General features: G+C 47.4%; 10 protein-coding genes across 10 annotated transcripts; 6 read left to right on the top strand and 4 right to left on the bottom strand.

Moving 5' to 3' along the window:
- Positions 1–76: 76 nt before the first annotated feature.
- I302_104118 (uncharacterized protein) lies at positions 77–1,353 on the bottom strand (the record flags this gene model as incomplete). Its single annotated transcript, XM_019189484.1, has 8 exons — positions 77–157; positions 276–338; positions 409–624; positions 729–813; positions 889–967; positions 1,058–1,109; positions 1,182–1,241; positions 1,318–1,353. 8 exons carry the CDS (start codon positions 1,351–1,353, stop codon positions 77–79), a joined length of 672 nt encoding a protein of 223 aa, XP_019049046.1.
- A 1,115-nt stretch (positions 1,354–2,468) lies between these two features.
- On the top strand, positions 2,469–3,903 carry I302_104117 (uncharacterized protein; the record flags this gene model as incomplete). Its single annotated transcript, XM_019189483.1, has 2 exons — positions 2,469–3,067; positions 3,171–3,903. The coding sequence occupies 2 exons, from the start codon at positions 2,469–2,471 to the stop codon at positions 3,901–3,903; spliced, it is 1,332 nt and encodes a 443-aa protein (XP_019049045.1).
- A 201-nt stretch (positions 3,904–4,104) lies between these two features.
- Positions 4,105–5,046, bottom strand: I302_104116 (uncharacterized protein; the record flags this gene model as incomplete). The annotated part of the gene is made up of 2 exons (XM_065869802.1): positions 4,105–4,348; positions 4,406–5,046. The coding sequence occupies 2 exons, from the start codon at positions 5,044–5,046 to the stop codon at positions 4,105–4,107; spliced, it is 885 nt and encodes a 294-aa protein (XP_065725874.1).
- Positions 5,047–6,409: 1,363 nt separating this feature from the next.
- On the top strand, positions 6,410–7,781 carry I302_104115 (uncharacterized protein; the record flags this gene model as incomplete). The annotated part of the gene is made up of 6 exons (XM_019189481.1): positions 6,410–6,527; positions 6,594–6,825; positions 6,887–6,946; positions 7,020–7,239; positions 7,341–7,568; positions 7,641–7,781. The coding sequence occupies 6 exons, from the start codon at positions 6,410–6,412 to the stop codon at positions 7,779–7,781; spliced, it is 999 nt and encodes a 332-aa protein (XP_019049043.1).
- Positions 7,782–8,406: 625 nt separating this feature from the next.
- On the top strand, positions 8,407–9,383 carry I302_104114 (uncharacterized protein; the record flags this gene model as incomplete). The annotated part of the gene is made up of 4 exons (XM_019189480.1): positions 8,407–8,515; positions 8,682–8,916; positions 9,001–9,060; positions 9,155–9,383. The coding sequence occupies 4 exons, from the start codon at positions 8,407–8,409 to the stop codon at positions 9,381–9,383; spliced, it is 633 nt and encodes a 210-aa protein (XP_019049042.1).
- A 161-nt stretch (positions 9,384–9,544) lies between these two features.
- I302_104113 (uncharacterized protein) lies at positions 9,545–10,053 on the top strand (the record flags this gene model as incomplete). Its single annotated transcript, XM_019189479.1, has 2 exons — positions 9,545–9,760; positions 9,904–10,053. 2 exons carry the CDS (start codon positions 9,545–9,547, stop codon positions 10,051–10,053), a joined length of 366 nt encoding a protein of 121 aa, XP_019049041.1.
- Positions 10,054–10,246: 193 nt separating this feature from the next.
- I302_104112 (glycine cleavage system T protein) lies at positions 10,247–12,016 on the bottom strand (the record flags this gene model as incomplete). Its single annotated transcript, XM_065869801.1, has 6 exons — positions 10,247–10,419; positions 10,534–10,701; positions 10,783–10,963; positions 11,082–11,587; positions 11,719–11,821; positions 11,897–12,016. The coding sequence occupies 6 exons, from the start codon at positions 12,014–12,016 to the stop codon at positions 10,247–10,249; spliced, it is 1,251 nt and encodes a 416-aa protein (XP_065725873.1).
- Positions 12,017–12,622: 606 nt separating this feature from the next.
- I302_104111 (uncharacterized protein) lies at positions 12,623–14,367 on the top strand (the record flags this gene model as incomplete). Its single annotated transcript, XM_019189477.1, has 5 exons — positions 12,623–12,722; positions 12,787–12,920; positions 13,015–13,096; positions 13,163–13,274; positions 13,380–14,367. The coding sequence occupies 5 exons, from the start codon at positions 12,623–12,625 to the stop codon at positions 14,365–14,367; spliced, it is 1,416 nt and encodes a 471-aa protein (XP_019049039.1).
- Positions 14,368–15,513: 1,146 nt separating this feature from the next.
- I302_104110 (uncharacterized protein) lies at positions 15,514–18,575 on the top strand (the record flags this gene model as incomplete). The annotated part of the gene is made up of 2 exons (XM_019189476.1): positions 15,514–17,289; positions 17,424–18,575. The coding sequence occupies 2 exons, from the start codon at positions 15,514–15,516 to the stop codon at positions 18,573–18,575; spliced, it is 2,928 nt and encodes a 975-aa protein (XP_019049038.1).
- A 530-nt stretch (positions 18,576–19,105) lies between these two features.
- Positions 19,106–20,502, bottom strand: I302_104109 (uncharacterized protein; the record flags this gene model as incomplete). The annotated part of the gene is made up of 4 exons (XM_019189475.1): positions 19,106–19,339; positions 19,516–19,638; positions 19,716–20,102; positions 20,257–20,502. 4 exons carry the CDS (start codon positions 20,500–20,502, stop codon positions 19,106–19,108), a joined length of 990 nt encoding a protein of 329 aa, XP_019049037.1.
- Positions 20,503–20,577: the final 75 nt, after the last annotated feature.

The following is a 20,577-nucleotide window of genomic DNA, read 5'->3' as shown; positions in this document are numbered from 1 at the left end:
ATACCCAAACTCAAACCTGAACTTCTACCGATCCTAAAGAGCGAGCAAAACCGATGGTACTGCTAATTGCCCATGATCAGAAGTAGCTGTTCACATTCCTTTGACCTGGGATATGTCCAGGAGGACCGATCGAACAGTTGAGATCTCGGATGGTGCCCTGAGTAGATGGCATGATCAGCAACAAAAAAATGGATGATGGAGAGTTCGGAAAAGAAGCCGATGAGGAGCAAAGGAAGGCATTGGAGGTTGTTGAGAGAAGCCGAAAACCAACTCACATCCTCGAGGTGATACACCCATCCATGAACCCTCACACCATCCGTACCTCTTCTTTTCCAGTCCTACAAGTCAAGTAGACATCGATCAAATCGGTCTTCGCGAAAACAATTCACGAGATGGAAGCAGACTTACATTCTTGACAACATCACATTCCGCCAGATTCTTAACCTGCTGCAGCACGTTCTCCTCGACCAACAAATCCAAACTTGGCGGTCGCTTATCCACGAACAACGTTCTGGAGAGCGTAGCTAGCGGTTCGATGTATCGCTGTAAAGGTGAGATTGCTTTCGACGTGGGGAGCAAGGAAACGTTCAAGGCGGTTATACATCCGACACAATTGGTGTGGCCCTACGGTAAAAGAACAATGGATGATCAACTTGTCATTCTATTTGATAGACAATAGCAAGAATGGAAGTAAACGTAGAAGGATGAATGAGGTTAGTGGCACTTACAGTAACTACAATGTGTTTGACCTTGAAGTTTTGTAGAGCGATCATCATGACTGCGTTTAGGGAGTCGTCTTGAGGGGAGTAGAGGCTGCACAAACAAGCGATAGATTATTATCCAGGTCTTTGTGTTCAGACAGGCGCAGTAGAAGGGAAGGAAGCTTACTTGGCAATATTACGGTGAACGAAGATATCACCAGGTTGACAGCCCATAATAGTAGTCTCGGGTACACGAGCGTCCGAGCCTGTCGTTCCGAGTGAACGATACACAGATCAGTTAAACTCCCCAACAGGCCTTATCACGCATACACGTAACAGAAATAAGCTCCACTCACATCCGATCCAGAGGATCTCAGGTCTTTGACCGGGATAATGTTTTGGAAAGAACTGTGGTTTTGCTCAACAAATCAGAAACCTCACGCATGTCTTGGGGTCTTCATTTTCAATATTCAAACTCACACCTGGATCACGTTTGCGGACGCCGTCTGCCCACTGATCGTTCCTCTCGAAAAGCTCCCTCTGGGATTCAGAGTAGATCATTAGCACCAAACACACTGTCCATACGAGGGTATAAAGAGGGAAAGGTCATACTCACCATCTCTGGGTAGGCAAGACTGGATTGACCTGACATTGTCATCTCACTACTTTGTTCTTATTGGATTTACTGAATTTGCCGTATGTGCAGTGATATCGACATCAAATGTTTGTTGTATATATCGCTGTGAATCTGGTTGAGAATATCGGAATACAAGAGTTGGAATGCAGCTTTTCTAGAGAGATTTATATATCTTAAAGCCCTGTCCCTCATGTGTATGACTTTCACGCACCAGTCACCAGACTATTCCATCAGGATCTCTTCAAGCTCAAGCTCGGACCCCCGCTTTCGCATTCATCTCCGTTGAACATGATCATATCATGATTGACTCCATCAGCACAACGAGAACAGGAACAAGGAAGAGATCATTGCGGCAAGCAATAATAGTCCAAAGGAAGGTAGGAGGTCTGAAACATTTTTTAGTGTATTAGTTACCGAAAGGGTGGTTCAATTGGTTGGATACCATCATATCAAATTTGGGGTTGGAGGTTCCTCTGCTGTGATCTGATATCCCGCATTCTTCGGCTCTATCTCCAGAGAGAATCCACCGCACGGTCTCCCAGCGTTGTGTGTGTGTGTGTACACTACAGAGATCCGAGAGCATATTAATTATGGCTTGATGGTTGTCAGGGAGGTCTGAACGATCATGATTAGCCGGTGAAGGGATGACAGCAAGTACGGCTTTTGACTTTGATCAAGATCGCCCAGTGTTTGATGAAAGATACCTTAGGTACCGATATGTCGTTGATGGTGGATAGTGAGATCTCATTCTGATGCAGGAGGGGTATCACGGCGTGATCATCGAGCTCATCGTGATCATGCGTGACATGCAGATGATATGGAATGAGCTGTAATCTCGAGCCATACTGGTACTTGTCATTCAACTTGACTTACCATTCAGATGGTGTCAGGAACAAGGAACACGAGCCAGTGGCGGTCATCACCGCTTCGACCTCCAGCCTGTGAAAAAGTTGAGAACCGGCTAAGATTGATCAGACCCAACCTAGATTTTCGTCAGTCATCTAAGGTATCATCACATCACATCACTACCTCATCGACACCCCACCAATCAATCAGGTCCAGGCTTTGCAGACTACCTGGGACCGTCCGCCATACTCAGTGATAACAGCGCATCTCATCGCCTGGACATCATGAACCACCCACTACCCCCACGACCAAACTTCATCCCCTCTTCTTCTTCCTCCTCCACCGCCGGCCCATCCAACCTCAGATATCAGCTCCCAACACCCATTTCAACCATCCCCATACCTACAGCCAAACCCTCAGCCCCTCCCATAGATCCCACGAAATGTTCAGCCTGCTCATCCTCCACACCTAAATATACCTGCCCGAGATGCTCCAAACGATCCTGCTCGTTAGCATGTACCAAGAAACACAAGTCCACAGATAAATGTTCGGGAGTAAGAGATCCAACGAGCTTCGTACCGCTCACTGCATATGGTCAAGGTGCCTGGTCAGACGATTACAAGTGGTTAGAAGAGGGTCGAAGGAAAGTGACGGAATGGGGTGAGAATGTAGGGTTTCAAGAGTTGATGGACGCTGCTAAGAAGCCTTCGACTTCGAAATTTCCTCGTAACGAACGGGAGAGGAATATGAATAAATTCAAGAAGAGGAATAGTAGGAAAGAGTTGTTGAAGAGAGAGTTATTGATGGGACATAATTGTTCAGTTGAGTTCATGCCGGTGGGTATGGAGAAGAAGAAAGCGAATCAGTCGAGTTGGAATCCGAAGTAAGTGCAGTGAAGTATATATAATACATACATCTTTATCCTATCTTCACTCAGGATAGGTACTCTATCCATGTTCATTCGCTGATCTATCTGTCTACTCCAGAACGAAACAACTACAAATCACCATCCACCTCAACGTCCCCTCTCATCTCCTTGACCCCTCCTCCACATCTTCCGATCCCAAAACACTAACCCATCCTCGCTTGCTATTTACTTCTCCATCTACGTCCAAACCCCTCGCAACCCTATCATCCCTCATCACACCATCACCTTCAACCAAAGTAGTCTACCTTCTCCCCTTCCAATCAACTCCCTCTCGCCCCGCTCCAGGACATACGAAAGGCCAGAAACTCTTCTATCCACCCCTAAATCCATCAAAGTCTGTTGCCGAAGCGCTGGGCGGTACAGCCTGGGTCGAATTCCCAGTTATCGAAATCATGGAAAAAACCAGATGGAATGAGGGGGTGGAGAAAGGTGAATATATGGTAGTACCTCTTTCTGAACCGCTGATATCTCTGAAAGACCGAACGAGAGATTCAGGTTGGGGGAAGAGGAAGATCGATATCGTGGATGCACGCGAGGGTGAAGGGCAAAGTCCAAAGAAAGCTAAGATCGATGGGAAGGGGTTGATGGCGCTGGGTGATTATGCTTCGGATGACGAGGATGATGTAGAGGATGATCTGGATGCCGAAGAGGAGGAGGAACAGGACGAGGAGGACGATGTTACCCTTGAAGGTGATTATCAAGAGGACGAGGAAGAAGAAGAGGGCGAAGAGGAACCTTCGATCGAGGTTTTGCGAGCTGTTGGAGCGGCTTTGGCTGCTGATTTGGGATGAGCGGAGTTATTCGAATGTTGTATTTTGTATCGAATGTATCTTGACAATCCAGCATTTTAATGATGATCATACTGAAGTCGTGTATCTCATGCTTGTCTGCCTGTCCCGACAGACCCATGAGCACAGAATCACAAGACGTGAGATCTATGATAATCCGACCAAGAGATAGATATCCAGCTACGTTTGGCCAGCCACATCTTTTCATGCTTCCTTCCTCTCCTTCTCAGCCTTCTCTCGCTCTTTCAAACCCATCCACCACCTCTCCTTCTTCTCCCTAGCCCTCCCAATCCTATCTAACAACCCCCCATCAAAAACCATCTCCGCCCTCCTATTCTCCCTCTGAAACCTCTCGTCCATATCTCTCAACTCATTCTTGATGATCGCATCCCACCCTCCAGGCGACCTCGGATCCTTGCTCTTACTCCAATCATCCTCGTCATCCCGCCTTACTCCGTTCGATACGCCTACAAGTCCATCTGCGCCGGAGCTAGTAGTATTAGACGATTGAATAGATTTCCAAAATCCCACTTCGAGCTTCATATCTGTCAACCACCCCGCATAAGTCCTGCGTCGCTCTATCCTCCTTTCCCTCGCTCTAAGACGATTATGGATCATCGCTCCGATGGATGTAGGCTGGGGTTTGAGACGAGGTAAAGGGGGGTTGAACAGTGTTGGACGATGGAACGAACCTGTCATTTTGGGTTTGATGGATTTCTTCTCTTGCTCTATTAGAGCTCTCGTTTCCTGGGCGAGGACGAGGTCATGATCTATCTTCTGATGTTTCTCTCGTAACTTTTCTTCCAGTATCCTAACTTCCTCTCTGCATTGTACAGTATCAGACCGAAGGTGATCCAACAAATCATGAAATTCTTCCAAGAATGCTTTAACCCTTGGTATAGATAGCAGACCCTTGGTCTCTCTCCATCTGACCTTGATCTCCCTTCTTGTCGATGCTAGGTCTGGGGAGTGGGAGGTAAGACGAAGGAGTGGTCGGTACAATGCCCATTTGGTGGGGATCGCATGCCCCGGATCTCGATAGAACGGTACTCCTGCTGGACGAGCGATACTTGAGCGAGCAGGGGGCGCGATGGGGACATGGGGTGGGAGGATGGGTCGGAGAGATTGGGGAATGCGGGAGGTCATTTCATTTTTGCTATGTCTGGAGATGGTAGATGTCTGAACGACTGAACAGAGGGAAATATGGACTGAACCGTTTAAGCGTCATTTACCGGTCAGTCAACAAATTTGGATGCAACTTCTCTCATAGCAATATATTGGTTGATACACGAGAGGACACACGTTGCATACCAAGGAGACCCGTCAGCTACAGCTGAAGATGACCCACATGAACTCAGTCACACTCCAAGATGTCCATCCTCGACATAATTGCATAAATCAACAACTACAAACCATATATATATATATATATTATAATAGATGTCAATCCGTTGGTTTCTCCCAAATCTTCAAAGATCAACGACCATTTAAGCAAGGATATGAAATAACGGTTGTCCACTTTCTCTCCCTCCCCAGCCGGCTCAACCCTTCGTGAAAAGAGGAACCAGTGAGGAAAAGGGAGAGAAGGAATCTCTCGAGGGGAAAGCCGTAAGAAACTACCCGTCGACAGGAAATATACGTCAACCATTCTCCTCCCATCTCCTAAGAGAAGGATGAGGGGGGACGCTTCCATTCAGTCGAATGTTGCTGAGAGCCTCTCAGGAGAGAGGATCGAGCCGGGCCCATAGGTAGAAGAAGAAGAAAAGGCCAGAAAGATGATTGAAATATTTCTGAAATACGTCGCGCAGGGCCAAAATCTTGGGATGGGGGGGTCCAAGTCACGTGGTCTGGGGAGATATGGGAGATTTACGGTATTTGGTTTGTGGCACTAGACTGGCCGGTCAGGATTCACCGGACATCGTATGGCGGGGTCAAGAACACGCGACGTCGCAATCAATGCTATGCTATCATTCACCTCCATCTCGGCAAGGCAAGGCAGTATCTGGTCGAGGGGTCGTCCATCACATGTCCAGGCAGTGCGTACGTATGGCAACAAGCCAAGTCTTCGGGTCGGTCAAAACAGTACTGGAAAGGGTGAATTGGAAGGTGGAGGTCAAGCTCGAAATAGATTGATTGATACGGGATTGCAATCTCTTGGCAAGCTCGGGGATGGCGGTCCTTTCACACACTTTGACAAGATTCGTTGTGAGATGTATGACGGGTGTGTGCCAAGAATCAAAGATGAGTAGAGTCGATGGATCTCCGCACCGAGTCTCCACTCGTTGATAAGCATACCATCAAATGTGGAGGATACGACTATGTTGTGCACCAATACAGACCCTCGCCGAGGTTGAATCTGGTGTTCAAAGGTATATAAAGCGGGTTGATCTTGCGTTTCTAAGCTCTCTTGTCCCCAATCTCTTCAGATCATATAAGATACTAGATACCTCACATACATATCCACTCATCTGATTACTCCTCACTCTACTAAACGCATAGAAAAATCAAGATGTTCGGTGGACCTTACCCCTGGTCATTCTACCGCGGACAGTGGACTCCCCTTCCTCCCGCTCCCAAAGGGGATTACCTCAAAGGTAAAATCGTAGTCATCACAGGTGCTACTTCAGGTGAGTCTTCTCCTCGCTCTCCAGGTATTATACATACCATACTGAGACACATACCATCCGGCCTAGGCATTGGTCTGGAAGCTACCAAGGAATTCGCCAAAGCGTCTCCTGAGCAACTCATCCTCGCTGTCAGATCGACTGATGCGGGGGAGAAGCTGTTGAACGAGATTCGTAAACTTAATCCAAAGGTACAAGGCAAAGTCATGTATCTTGATTTAACCGAATTGCAAAGTGTCAAAGATTTCTCAGCGGCTGTTAAAGAGTTTGGAAGGATTGATTTACTCATCAACAATGCTGGGTGAGTACCCAATACCTTTGGTATATACCGTGCGATCGATGACTAATGTAATCAATTCTAGGATCAATCCCAATTTCGATGAAGGTCCATATGTGGTGACGAAGGATGGGTACGAGAGGACGTGAGTCACCTTACCCAATCAAGATCATGTCTGATGAAGTCAAGTATGGAGCTAATGGAGGTCGTGCTTTCAGGTTCCAAACCAACGTACTGTCCACATTCCTCACTACCGCCCTGCTCTTACCTTTGCTCAAGCAATCATCGGAACCCAAAGTGATCTTCACCGGCTCGGACGTACATCACATTGCTCCCTCTGATCTTATCGAAGGTGCCATTGCAATTGGTCAAGGGATAATCAATGCTTATAATGATGAGAGTAAATATCGTAATCCAACAAGGTATTACGAGTCTAAAGTGGGTGTTTCTCCCTATACCTGTGTGTCGATCGTGATGCACATGTTCTTCATGTCACTATGGCTTGTTGATTGGTATCTGATATTTGTATACACCCACAGCAACTCCTGCAAATGCTCTCTCGAACATTGATCAAACGTCTCCCCACCATCACTATAATCAACACCAACCCCGGCCTGGCCATGACCAACCTAGGAAGGGAATTCAATATTGGGTTCTCACCTCGGGCAATAGGCGGAATTATCTGGTTTTTGCTCTTCGCCAGATCTGCAGGAAAGGCCGCAAGGTGTCTGACTACCACTGCAGCATGGCAGGGAGGAAGCCAAGATGTGAGTTTACCTTGGCTCTCTTCCTTTGCATTGTGAGATGCTGATATCTACTTTGTTTGGGATGTAACGTAGTATTGGTCCGAGGGCGTTCCTGCAGCGTCCGAGAACACTTATCTGTACTCTGGTAAAGGCATTAGAGCGACCCAATTGTTCTACGATGAGATGCTGAAGGAATTGGAGAAGATCAGTCCGGAATGTACCACCGAATTATAACCACACTGTATCGGGTCAGAGGGAAAGGAAGGTGTCGAGACATATCGCATGTACATCACAGTACTGGCAGTAGAATGATCGGTTCAACGGGAGTCACCAGTAGCTGAGAGATTCTGAAGTCTGTGATCTGTACATTCTTGATAAGTTACTCGTAGGAATAACATGGCGATACCCGTGTTGTTCTGAACAAAGGGCGATCTTGGTTGGATCGGAAGGTTGGAGCGGATGATAGCCGGTATGGGAATCTACTACACTCCAGCCTGAGGACATCAGAATGCTTATATGCATGAGAAATCAATGATAATTCATATTATCTCAGTATCTCGGAAATCAAACCGCGAACCCCTCGGCCACGGTACACGGTCGGCGCATCACCGAAGAATGAGGCCGTAGGGCATCGTCGTGAAGCTTATACTTATCAGCTGGCAGCATACTGTGTATAGCATACAAGCAGTGTGAAATTGTCCAACGAGTATATATAAGGATGAATGACAAAGCAGGGACTGATTGTTCATTCCTTTTGGACGTGCGAGCATCCCTCACCACAGACAATTTTTTTAACCAAAGATCGTGACTCCCCCATTTAGACATTCTTAACACATAAACATAACTCACCCCACTCGACATGAGCCTACCTTGGTCGATATACCGAGAGCTGTGGACGCCTTATCCACCTGCTCCCCAGGGAGATTATCTGAGAGGTAAGGTGGTCGTCATCACTGGTGCAACTTCTGGTGAGCTGTCCTCATCGTCCAGACCGTTGTATATAACCAACTTCCTCATGCTCAGCTACGTGAGGGTGTAGATGCACATCGACCTCTAACCGTCTAATCATACCATGTTGTTATACCAAATCAGACCCGTCCCGCTTACATGGCATAATGTATTTTTACACTGTAGGTATAGGTCTCGAAGCTACCAAACAGCTCGCAGCGGCCTCCCCCAGTCAGATGATCTTGGCTGTCCGATCCGTCGAAGCTGGTGAGAAGGTGTTGCAGCAGATCAAAGCATCCTACAAAGGTTTGGAGGGGAAAGTGATTCATTGTGATCTACAAGATTTTACAAGCTTGAAGGAATGCGTCGAAAATATCAAAAGGGATTATGATAGGGTTGATCTGCTAATTAACAATGCTGGGTGAGTTTTCGGCAATCGTACCGTACGTGTCGGTTGTATGGTGTATAATTACTGAGCGATGAAATGGGTAATATCGATTGGCAGGATGAATCCGAACTTCGATGAGGGTCCTTACAAATCGACCATAGATGGGTACGAGAGGGTGTAAGTGAATTCAATCTTTCGATCGTTTCGCAAGAGTATGAATTGAGACCAACACTGACATTGACGGATGTGCCTCTGCACACGATGTTTCCAGCTTTCAGACCAACGTCCTTGCACCGCTCCTGATGACTTTCCTCCTACTGCCACTGCTGCGGAGATCCAACGGACCAAAAGTCATATTCACAGGGTCGGATGCTCATATATTCGCGACGCACGCTCTGATCCAGACGTCCGTGGACAATCACCAGTCTATCGTTGGGGCGTATAATGACGAGGGGAAGTATCACCAGCCTGCGAGATACTTCGAATCAAAGGCAAGTTGATCGATCAATTACCCTCTTCTCATTGCTTTGTTGCCCCCCATGTACCCATCACTCTACTCGCGGCACAAATCCAGATCCACTTCTATCAGCGGGATCCGGCGTCCGTGTCTGACCTCCGCTAACGTTTACCTTGGCAACATGTATTCCAGTTACTTCTCCAAATGCTAACTCGAGCTCTGATCCCCCATCTCCCCGATCTAACAATACTCAACGTCAACCCCGGCCTAACCCGGACGAACCTGGGTAGAGAATTCAAGCTCACCTTATCACCTTCTACCGTCTACTTCATCCTTTTGTATATGGTTAATAGCAGAAGTGCCAGGATGGCAGCTAGGAACCTGACCAGTGCATCAGCGTGGAAGGGGGATAGTCAAGATGTGAGTTGAGGCTGATCAACCAGCATTACGTCTGAATTTGGATAGCTCCCTTCCCTTCTCTTTTGCTCAAGACGAAAGGGGAGCTTGGGATGCACTGATATCAGGAAGAAGATAGCTGACATCAGATGGGATATACCATATAGTACTGGTCAAGTTGTGTTCCGGTAGCATCGGAGAATACATGGCTGTATTCTGGGAAAGGGATGAAGGCTGTTGAGGTATTCTTCAAGGAGATGATAGATGAGGTTGAGAAGATTAGTCCGGGATGTACAAGTACCACTCAGTCAAAGTAAATGTAACACACCTTCCGTGACCTTATACAATCACGATCAGATGAGGCAGGTATCAGGTTTGGTTCAGCAGAATGCATGTTAAATACCCAAAAACTCCTTACGATCCAATCCTCCTTCATCTCAGGCGATTCACTCTGTCTCATCGTACAACCAGTGTTCATCCATACTATCTCTTCGACCCCTGAACTTGAACCTACTTGAAGTACTTGGTAGGTACGAAAGGCATGGGAGTGACGACCGCCTCCCTCAACTTCTTTCTCACCTCAACCATTACCGATGTTCCCTTCTTTTGCGATCCGTTGGCTATATATCCCATTGCGATGTTCTTGCCCAACGTGGGGGATGGAATACCAGATGTGATGACACCTATATCGCATTGTAGAGTTCCAGTCAGTCCCATACCAAGCACCTAGCACGAAATTGCGAGACAGAGCGTCGTGTGATTTGGTGTCGGTTAACGGGCTGTAGGCAATTACTCACCAAGCTGTGTGCTACCCGTCGCATCAAACACCTTACATCCCTCTCTAGCGGGCGAACCGGTGATTTCAAATCCTACCCTCCTCCTTGATGGTCCAGAGGATAATTCAGATAAGATACGTGATTTACCAGGGAAAGAGGGTTCAGATCCCTCTGCTCGTCTGTCTTTGCCTGAAAACCATGAATTGCATGATATCAATAAGGAAGCCGACGGACGGTGACACAAACAGAAAGGGAGGGGGGAATACTCACCTATGACCCAGCTCAAACCTGCTTCGACGGGACTGACGGATTCGTCCAGATCGTGGCCGTAGAGACACATACCGGCTTCCAATCTTAGGGAATCTCTTGCGCCAAGTCCGATCAGCTGGACATCGGGGTGGTTGGTTATTTTGGATGTGAGACCAACGGCATGAGCAGGTGGGATTGAGATCTGTCAGACAGGAGAACAACGATATCAGCATTAGCTATTCTACGTTTGTCTCATATCTGCTACCAAGGTACGATCTCTGGCCAAGACATTTCGAAGCTTTGGAACCCCTTGCACTCACCTCAAACCCATCTTCACCGGTATATCCACCCCTCGCAACATGACACTTCACCCCATCAAGCTCTACAAACGCACTTTGTCCAAATTTCACCCCATCCAAATCGAACCCTCCATCCTTGAGGAAAATCTGCTTAAGCACATCCGACGACTTGGGACCCTGTAAAGCTACCAACCCCCATCCCTCCAATGTATCCCACTTGACCTCCCCTCCTTTCCACTCGCTAAGTTTCTTGTTAATCCACTCTTTGGCTTCCTTTGCCCTGCCCGCATTGGTAACTACGTAGAACGAGTCGTCGGAATGCTTAGTGATGATTGTATCGTCTATTATACCCCCTTCTTCATTCAGCAGTACGCTCAAGGTCGAGCTGAACGGCTTGAGCTTGTCGAGAGAGGAGGGACAGAGGGATAGGAGGAATTCTTGGGAGCCTGGGCCAGTGAAAGTGTGTTGGAGCATGTGGGAGACGTCGAATAGACCTGCGGAGGAGCGGACGTGCTTGTGCGCGGTGACTATGGGAGCGTAGGGGTAAGTGTGAGAACTTCATGCTGCGTGGAGTTGTATTGAGGAGAGGGATAGAAGCTGTCTATGAAGGAGGGAATGACAGATGGTGGTTGGTACAAATGAGACGGACTCTACTCACTCTGACCAACTTCACCGTAGCTTAAGGGCATACTCCATCCAGCGAATGGGACCATCTTGGCTTTGTTCTGCACGTGAAAGTCGTATAGCGGTGTTTTGCTGAGCTGGAGAATACATGTGAGATCAGCCCATGGTCTTGCTGAATTGATGTCTGCTTGAGGAGAAGGAAATATACCTACTTCCTCGGACATTCTCAAAGAAGAAGCGAACCCCCTGGAGAGGGTAAGTATTCCTTGTCGGGATACACTGTTGGGTTTGATAGCTCGAGAGCATCGTAGGATAGGCTGTAAGGCAATCATGTTTATGGGTATGTGGGTGGTCTTATCTCTAGCGCTTGGGGTTTTGAGGAGGTCTATTTATCGGGCAAAAGAGGGATGGAGAGAAGTGGGAAAAGAGAAGATTGGGGTGTGGATGAGTGGCTTGGGTATATATGTTTGTCGGGGGGATATCCAAAGAGCTGAGAAGCGTATTGATGTGTATTTCCATTTTACGGATAACAACATTCATGTTCTTGGAAATAACCGTCGAGCGATTTTCCAACAATCCACATACATCAGGAACGAACGAGCGAGCTATTAAGCTTAGCGCTTGGGCTTCTTATCTCTTGTCGTACGGTGACTTGGCTTACGTAATAAAGCCATGTGCCACTCGTCGATTCGGTCAAAGGTTCCGGTTGCTGAGTTGAGGAAGATCTACGTAGATGAGGAGCATCCAAGATATCTTGGCTTTATACTAGTCATTTCACCGGTCACTGTCCTTTCATCGTGCCAAATCACCATTCTCATACATATACAAAGCTTACACAACCCAACTGGCTATCGCAGACCCTGTCTACTATACCATACATGTCACCCGCCCCAAGCCTACTTTGTATATAACATCCACTACCGATCACCCAACCTACCATGGAAGTGGAGCCGCCTTCACCCGTAATACCACCCGGTCATACCGATGAAGATAGATGTAAGCTTCTGGGTACGACGGGGCTGGTGGTTCAGGCTCTGAGTGAGTCATCTTTTCCGATGAATGTAAGGCGGTAAGAAGCTAATTAAGAGTGGTGTACACATAGTGGGGGTATTCGTCATTCTCTCTTTGGTCGTTAAGAGACAATTGGAAAAACGGAAACGATCATGGAGGATATGGGTGTATGATGTGGGGAAGCAGTTGGCTGGGCAGGCTGTGGTGCATGGTCTGAACATTCTGGTTAGTGCCTTCTCTGCTTTTATCGTCAGGATGAAATCCTCATACGTGTACCTACTGTATTGGATCACCTGCTCATGTCATATCACTTCACCAGATATCAGACGTGGTAGCTTCAGTAGCGCACAACAATCCATGTTCATTGTACTTCCTGAACGTACTGATAGACACTACGATCGGTGAGCTGCTATGGTCCTTTCTGAAGATTTCCATCTAAACAGCTAACCGATATATTGCGGATATAGGCGTCGGTATCATCTACTTCAGTTTGAAAGCTTATACATGGTACATCTCAAAATACATGGCTATGGAGGGGTTCATAAGTGGACAATATGGTCATCCGCCCAATCCTGTTTTGTGAGTCTGCTGAAAATTTCAGCTTTCACCTTTGTGCAGCAATCAGCATGATCTGATCATCTGTTTCTGCGCATCGACGATCGCTAACTACTTTCATTTACATAGCTGGTGGAAACAACTCGCACCTTACCTAATGTCAATAATCACCATGAAACTCCTCGTTCTTCTTCCCCTCACCTTACCTGGAATCTCAAAATCCCTGATCGACTGGTCACATAGCCTACTCGATCATCTCGGACCGAAAGCCCAAGTGATATTCGTCATGGCCATCTTTCCCTTGGTGATGAACGTGGTGCAGTTCTGCCTGGTCGACCAGGTGATCAAAGCTGGCGGCAAAGACGATGAAGACGAGAACGACCACGATGCGGCAGGACAGTATAGACGAATAAGGGGACACGATGACCATGACGACGGACCTGGAAGGGATATAGAATCGGGTGGTTTGACAAGAGAGATTTCTGGGAATAGTATAAATAGGAGTAGGAGCAGGAATAGGAAAGAAAGTAGTCCGTCTATGGTTATACCGTCTTCACCACTTCTCACGTCCAATCCTAGAGATTACGGATCAGCCACTCCTTCACCTATCGGTTCGCCCGTCAGAGCAAAATCAGCTTTACCCGGTGGTAGCACCGACTCCAATAGTCTATGGTCAAAATTGATCAGCAAAGTATCAGACGTATCTACCTCTACACGATCAAGTTCGACGGTATTCTTCGACGCGCAGACAGATCTGGAAAGTAATTCCGCCTCGTTGCAGAGTAATAGTACGATCGGAGGGATCAGTGAAGGAGGAACGAGTAGGTTATACGTCCGAGACGAGAGAGGTAGAGGAAAGAGATCTGCGGCTCCTTCGCCCGAGACCATGCCTTTCGAAGCTAGTCCCACGATATCATCTTTCGATCATGGTAGTAGGACGCCTTCACCTCCTGCTACGATAACTAAGTTGGAAGGTGTCTCGAGGCACCCAAGAGAGGATTTGGAGAGAGAAGCTAGATGGACGTTGAGTCCTCCTGAGTCGCCGACTGTTAGTCATGCCATTGCAGCGGATAGTACGGATAGTGTTAGTTTGAAGGAGGTAACGAGGAGTCAGTAAGGATAGGGCCTGCATTCATTAGAAGGATGGTATAGCTTTGATGATGGTCTGTAATGGTTGTATCGTATGTACATGGATACGGATGATTGACAATATAAACGGTATCATGTCTGCTGTGCAGGGTGCGGAGGTAGGAAGCGGACTGTTCATCTCATCAATTTGCGAATACTTACCTGATGAGGATAACTAAACTTGTGTTGATGTCAGTCCAGTATCAGGATTATCAGCTCGATCGCATCTTACTACCAGTAGATAGTCAGGATCATTCTTCATTTATCAACATCCACCGGTGGGTCCAGACCATGTTAATGTTTTTCAATTTCGGAAATTATCATCAGACAAAATTGCCGAATCAAGCAACAACCTGATATCTGGTCTCACTCTTGGTTTTTTCTGAATCCGCCTGAATCATCTATCTATCTCTACGTACAGAGACATGACAGCGACGATTGCGATTGTATAGCATATGTATGTATAGCTTGCAGCTCAGACATTCGCATTCGCATTCGCATTCGCATTCACTCCACCTTCATCACAGTGGTTAATTGATACAGCTTCATATCACACCTTGAGCTCTGCTCTTCTAAGACCAGTTAAATCCTGCGCGTCGCCAAGAAAACGGATATAACCCATAATCCTTGGGGATTAGATTGAACATTACATCCTGGAACTCAAGATCGTTCCTTTCCGTATACGAGTTATCTCTTGTTATTACGAAAGCACTTTCAACCCAAAATCAAAATCAAAAGTATCTCGCAGTTGAAGATCACCTTGAACCTGAATGACAGTTACAAGTTACCAGTCACGGGTCGCAGTCACGGCTACCAGATATAAATATACAGCCTCACCTCGCAGTACAGCTCAGAAAGAAAGATATACTTCCGGGATCAATCGGACCGTTTCTGTTGGATAAGGATTAGTGCCATCCATCACACATCAGATCCAAAGGAACCCACCCAACTACTCTGATCAACAATCAACAACATTACTTCATCACCATCGTCATAGTTCCATACACACTTGGTCATTTATCAACCACATCTCAACCACACCCATCCGTTTGTAACCACAACACATCAGTCACACTTTCCACACCAATAGGCACTTCCGTCCCATCCCAATCAACAAGGAGGGACACCCAACACCATGTCGCTCCTACGCGACTCTCAACCCCACCCACACCATTCCATCCCACCCCACGATCCATGCACACCACGTCCCTCATCATCGCGGAACGACCTATTCACCACATCCTGGCAACCCGAGATCCCACCCCCCAAACCATTAGCCGAATCCCGTCCTGCCGCAGTACCGTCGTCAAGCAGTCACAACTCGATATTCGACTTGGGAGGGAATACGACTGACTTTGCTCATGCAAGTACCTTACCGTCGGGAGGGAAGAAGAGGGCGGAACTGGGCTTGAAGATGGATTTAGAAGGTATCTCCAATACGTTCTCGTCTTCCTCCAATGGCGGAGGCGGAGTGGTAGATGAATTTGGTGTACCCGTCTCTTCGGGTCTAACATTACAGACGAAAACTTCGTTACCCAGTTTAGACAAGAACGATATATCCCCTTCACCCCGTACATCATCATTCTTTGATACTCCAATTCAAAGTATTACTCCCCCTCCCGCACCGAGGTTAGTAAGCTCTCTCAACGGAATAAGCTCGTTCGCACCCTCTCCTCTCAACTTGTCAAGATCGTCCTCAGTCGCTAGGAAAATCCCGCCGGCACTCCCTCTTAAAGAGAATGATAATGGGGCGAGCACCAGTATATCCTCCGGATCTGGATCGCGTCAGAAACTCAAACAAAAGGAGAGATCAGGCGATAATTATACTTCCTCTTCTGGGATTGAAGACCCCCTCTCACCATTACATCAATCCCCACAATTACCACCTACCGGATCGGGCGGGCTGGAAGGTTGGAAACCCCCATTACCACCTTCGTCAGACGATATCGAACTGCGTCTAATGCCTAGTTCCACCTACCTTCTGGGCGAGGGTCGGTACGCCAAAGCCTACCTGGCAGCTTACAAGCGGAAGAGAAAGACCAGACATGGCGATAGGAGTAACGGTGGATCTGTACTGTTTTCGACTGGCACTGGGACGGGGAGACAAGAGCAGATGGAAGTCAACGAAGATGGCGATGGCCTGAGGGGAGGAAGTTGGAGATTATGCGCTGCTAAGAGACTGGCACCTGATAGGGAATCGCAGACTATGGGTTTGAGAGAGGCTTTCTTCCTGAATCGTTTGACTGGACCGAACAAACAATCTGGATCTGGATCTAGATCTGGTCTGGAGAGATCCGATCATGCTAGACGGATCAGACCTAGACAGAGGGCTGCATCTCCGTTGAGGGGTAGTCATCAACCATCTACGACCGAGATACCTGAAGGAGAGAGGCAGAAACGGAAAAGACCATGTGGGAGTGTCTACGTCGTGAAGCTCATAGCTGTTAAAGAGGACATCGAAGGATTCCCTACTCTCCCTTCAGGTCAAGGGCAGAATACCAATCAAACACATACAAGATCATCTTCAGACTTGTTGACTGGGGCGGAATCAAAACCTATACCCAATACCATAACGATAGGTGATCTAAGAAGACAAAGGTCATCTACCATCATGAATGCTCATGCGCCCTTACCACCCGATTCGACTGGAACCTTGCCTTCATACCCCTCTTTACCATCCCTAGCTCAATCGGTACGATACGATCAACATAACTCTGCGCCCTCCATCTCCAGGCTGGTATTGCTCCTCGAACATGCCCCGCTGGGGACGCTGGACAGGATGCTACGTATTAGTCCTCAGCTTGTGGGAAGGAGGTTGTGGGAAAGGTGGGCGAGGGAGGGGGCCGAAGCGCTCGAATGGGTGCATGGCAAGGGGGTGGTGCATGCTGATGTCAAGCCTGGGAATTTGCTCGTGGGTGTCTATTCTCCTCTTCTTCTGGTCATCACTCTTCATCTTCCCTTTACCCAGATATCCTTGCTAGGATATCATGACTGCAACTTTCTCCTCACCAATGAACCGTGCTAATACTTGAGCCAACCCTCCAGCTAACCGCCGATCTGCACATCCGATTATCCGATTTCGGTTCTTCCCTGCTCATCCATCCTGCCCATCCTCCCACTGATGGTCTAGGTCTAGGGACTCTCCCATTCTCTCCTCCCGAGCTGGTCGACCCGAATCAAACCTTCTCATTCCCCGTGGACATCTTCGCATTGGGAGCAACACTCTACCAATGCCTAACGGGTCGAGAGCCCTTCCGAGGCATACGGACAGTCGAGATGATGCATCATGTCAGGAAAGGAGGTCTGTGGGCATACGAAGAAAGGGAGAGATTCCAGAGAATAGGGAACGAAGATGGAGTTTCCACCGCCGGGAGCCCCTATCCATCAGCTTGGAGGGGATATTCCAATGCTTCTGCTTCTGGTGCGGGATACCCCTCTGGTGCAGGAACGACTGCAGCATTAGGTGGAGGAGTGAGACGAGCGGGGTCATTGAGGGTTCCACCGAGTTATTCGAGAGAACATCTCGCGGCTACTTCGATTATGGTTGATGGTCTTTCACATGGTGTCAAACCGAAATTGAAGAGAATGACTTCAGCGGAAAGTATCCGAGCGTCAGACGAGGCAACGAGCAACGAGTCTCCCTCTGGAGTCAAGCTTTATGCGAATTGGGTCAAATCCGGTCCATACACCACTGGAACACCTACAAGTAACAATGGACCGGGGTTGGACGCAATTACGAGATTGTTATCTGATGAGGACGAGTTTGATGTGACTTCCCCGACAAACGGTATATCCCGTAATGGATCTCTAAGGAAGTCGCAGGATGATAAACTCAGAAGATCAAGTAGTGTTAAATCTACTACTACAATCTCAGATCAAAGCTCATCATTACCCAAAGCTATCGTTCAACTCCCAACACCCACCTCTCCATCCAACGAATTGCTTCCCGATGTGAACTCTTTAGATGAAATATTTGACCTAGATAATAAAGCTATGAGGCAGTTGAACGAGCCGTATGAAGATGGGAGTCCGTCGATGCTTTTCTTAGATGGGGGTGAGCGGGTATCAGAGGAAGTAAGAAGGGTGTTGAAGAATATGTTGAATCCTTTTCCTGAGAATAGGATGACTGCGGGGGAGATTAGGATGTATTGGGATGAGTTGGGGTTGGGGTTGAACCTTGAAGATGAGGAGGATTGAGGTTGGTGAGGCAGTGAAGTTGATTGCGGTCTGTTCTGCTGGATTAGACCGGGGATGGGCTGAGTTGTAAGATGATTCTCTGGCCAAAACGAAATTACAGGGCAGGGAAGAAGAAGATATATCTTAGATTGAGATTTTTGATTTTTGATATTTGATTTTGATTTTGATTCTATCTTATCTCATTTAACTTGCGTTTCGCTCGTGTTGGACATTTATCATTTGAGTATTTGTTGGTTTTGTTGTTGATTTGTACAGTATATATTATTCGTTTTAGTTGTATAGATACATACTATAATACACAAATGAATACTTTAGATATAATAGTTAATGTACATCGTGTAAATGTATGTATTCATGGAATGTGCGATATACAGTAACATCAGAAGAAATCTTGTCTTTTCAACTGCAAGGAGATTTCAGATATGACGAGTTTCTAGTACTGCAAATATGAGACTGACAAGAGACCTCCTTCAGTCCATCATTGCCGTTTGATCCCCATTGTGTCCTGTCCTGTCATTACGCATAAAACATCAAACATCATCATCATCCACCAAAAACCCCTTCCCAAACTCCCTAACCTTGCCTATCAATCTCACCGTCCTATTCCCTTCTCCAAGGATACATTTCATTCCCCCTCCCCTCTCGCTCAGCTGGGTGGCTTGGATGGTCACACCACTAGGGTTCTGCTGGAACTTGTGGGGAAGGAAGCGAGAAGCGGGAGTGAGGAGGTAATAATTCGTCAAGTACGTATGGGCTGATCCGGTCTATCGGAAGGAGAGGGGAAGAGGTGTAAGCTGAGCAAGCATACGGGAAGAGACCTTTGTATATAGTGGGATACGTCGATAATGCTTGAGGAAAGACATGGGATGTATTCGTTAAGGTTCAAGGGGGATTGTATGGTCATGCCTCGACGATCTGCCAAATCGCAACGAAAACTCACAATGGTATCTTCCTGTATCCCAATTCCAGGTGCGAACATCCTCGATTTAATGACCAGATTATCACTGCTTTCCGATTCAGGGGATATCTGAGTAATGATGATTTGTCCAGAAGCTATCTCGCCCTGTAACATCCCACAAGAACAAGATGAGCGGACAATCCCATCAATCGGTATTCCTCAAAGCAAGAAACTCGACTTACCAATCCCCTTATGTCCACTTGCAATTCCCTCAACCCCACCTCCCCCTTAACCAGAACGATCAAGGACTTGTGCACCCCGTACTTGAACTCTGAAATATCCAACACCTCATCTTCACCTACACCCAAGGCATCTCTCAAACCCTTTCCATCCTCATGCGGTGTACCACTCCCCATGGACCTGAGCACTTCTTGAGGCAAGCTCGGCAGGCTAATTTCCACCTCGTTGCTTGAAGAAGACGAGGCTGACGACGAGAGAGGCACTTCAAGTCTGGTAGACTGGAATCTCCCCGCTATCGGGTTGATATATCTTAAAGTATTCATATGAGGGTATTGTTGGAATAAGATATAGGACGTTGAGATCGTACCATGTCCGCACAGGGCTAATTCCTACGTACAAGTATGACCGTGGGTCAGTCATACCATCATTCCATACGCCGCGGAACCCAGATCCAGCTGAAGATCAAAAGCAAAAGCGAAAGCTTTAAAACACGTATATGCTCGCTCGTATATGATCAATGACCCATCCATGAACTCAACTCACAGACTTAGCTGTGAACCACCTAATCTCCCATTCCCCCTCCTCTCCCTCTTTCCCACTCGGAGCCAGATGGACTGTAGCTGTATAACCAAAATCACCAGCGACTTTAAGGAGGTACCTATCGTCCAACCACCTAGGATCGGTATTGGACGGGTAGATCACCAAGGCAGCTTGGGAGCCTGTTCCTGAAGTGGGGGCGAAGGCGGAGAGGACGTGGAATGGGAGTGGTGGGAGGTGAGAGGATGACATGGTATTGGTGGTGGGCCGGTGAAGTGGGAAGGTGGGACTGGTAGATGATCATATATGTGTTATAGTGGTGCTGAA

The sequence above is a fragment of the Kwoniella bestiolae genome, chromosome 2 (assembly GCF_000512585.2).
Source record: "Kwoniella bestiolae CBS 10118 chromosome 2, complete sequence".
NCBI lineage: Eukaryota > Fungi > Basidiomycota > Tremellomycetes > Tremellales > Cryptococcaceae > Kwoniella > Kwoniella bestiolae.
This window is presented reverse-complemented; position numbering and strand designations above follow the sequence as displayed.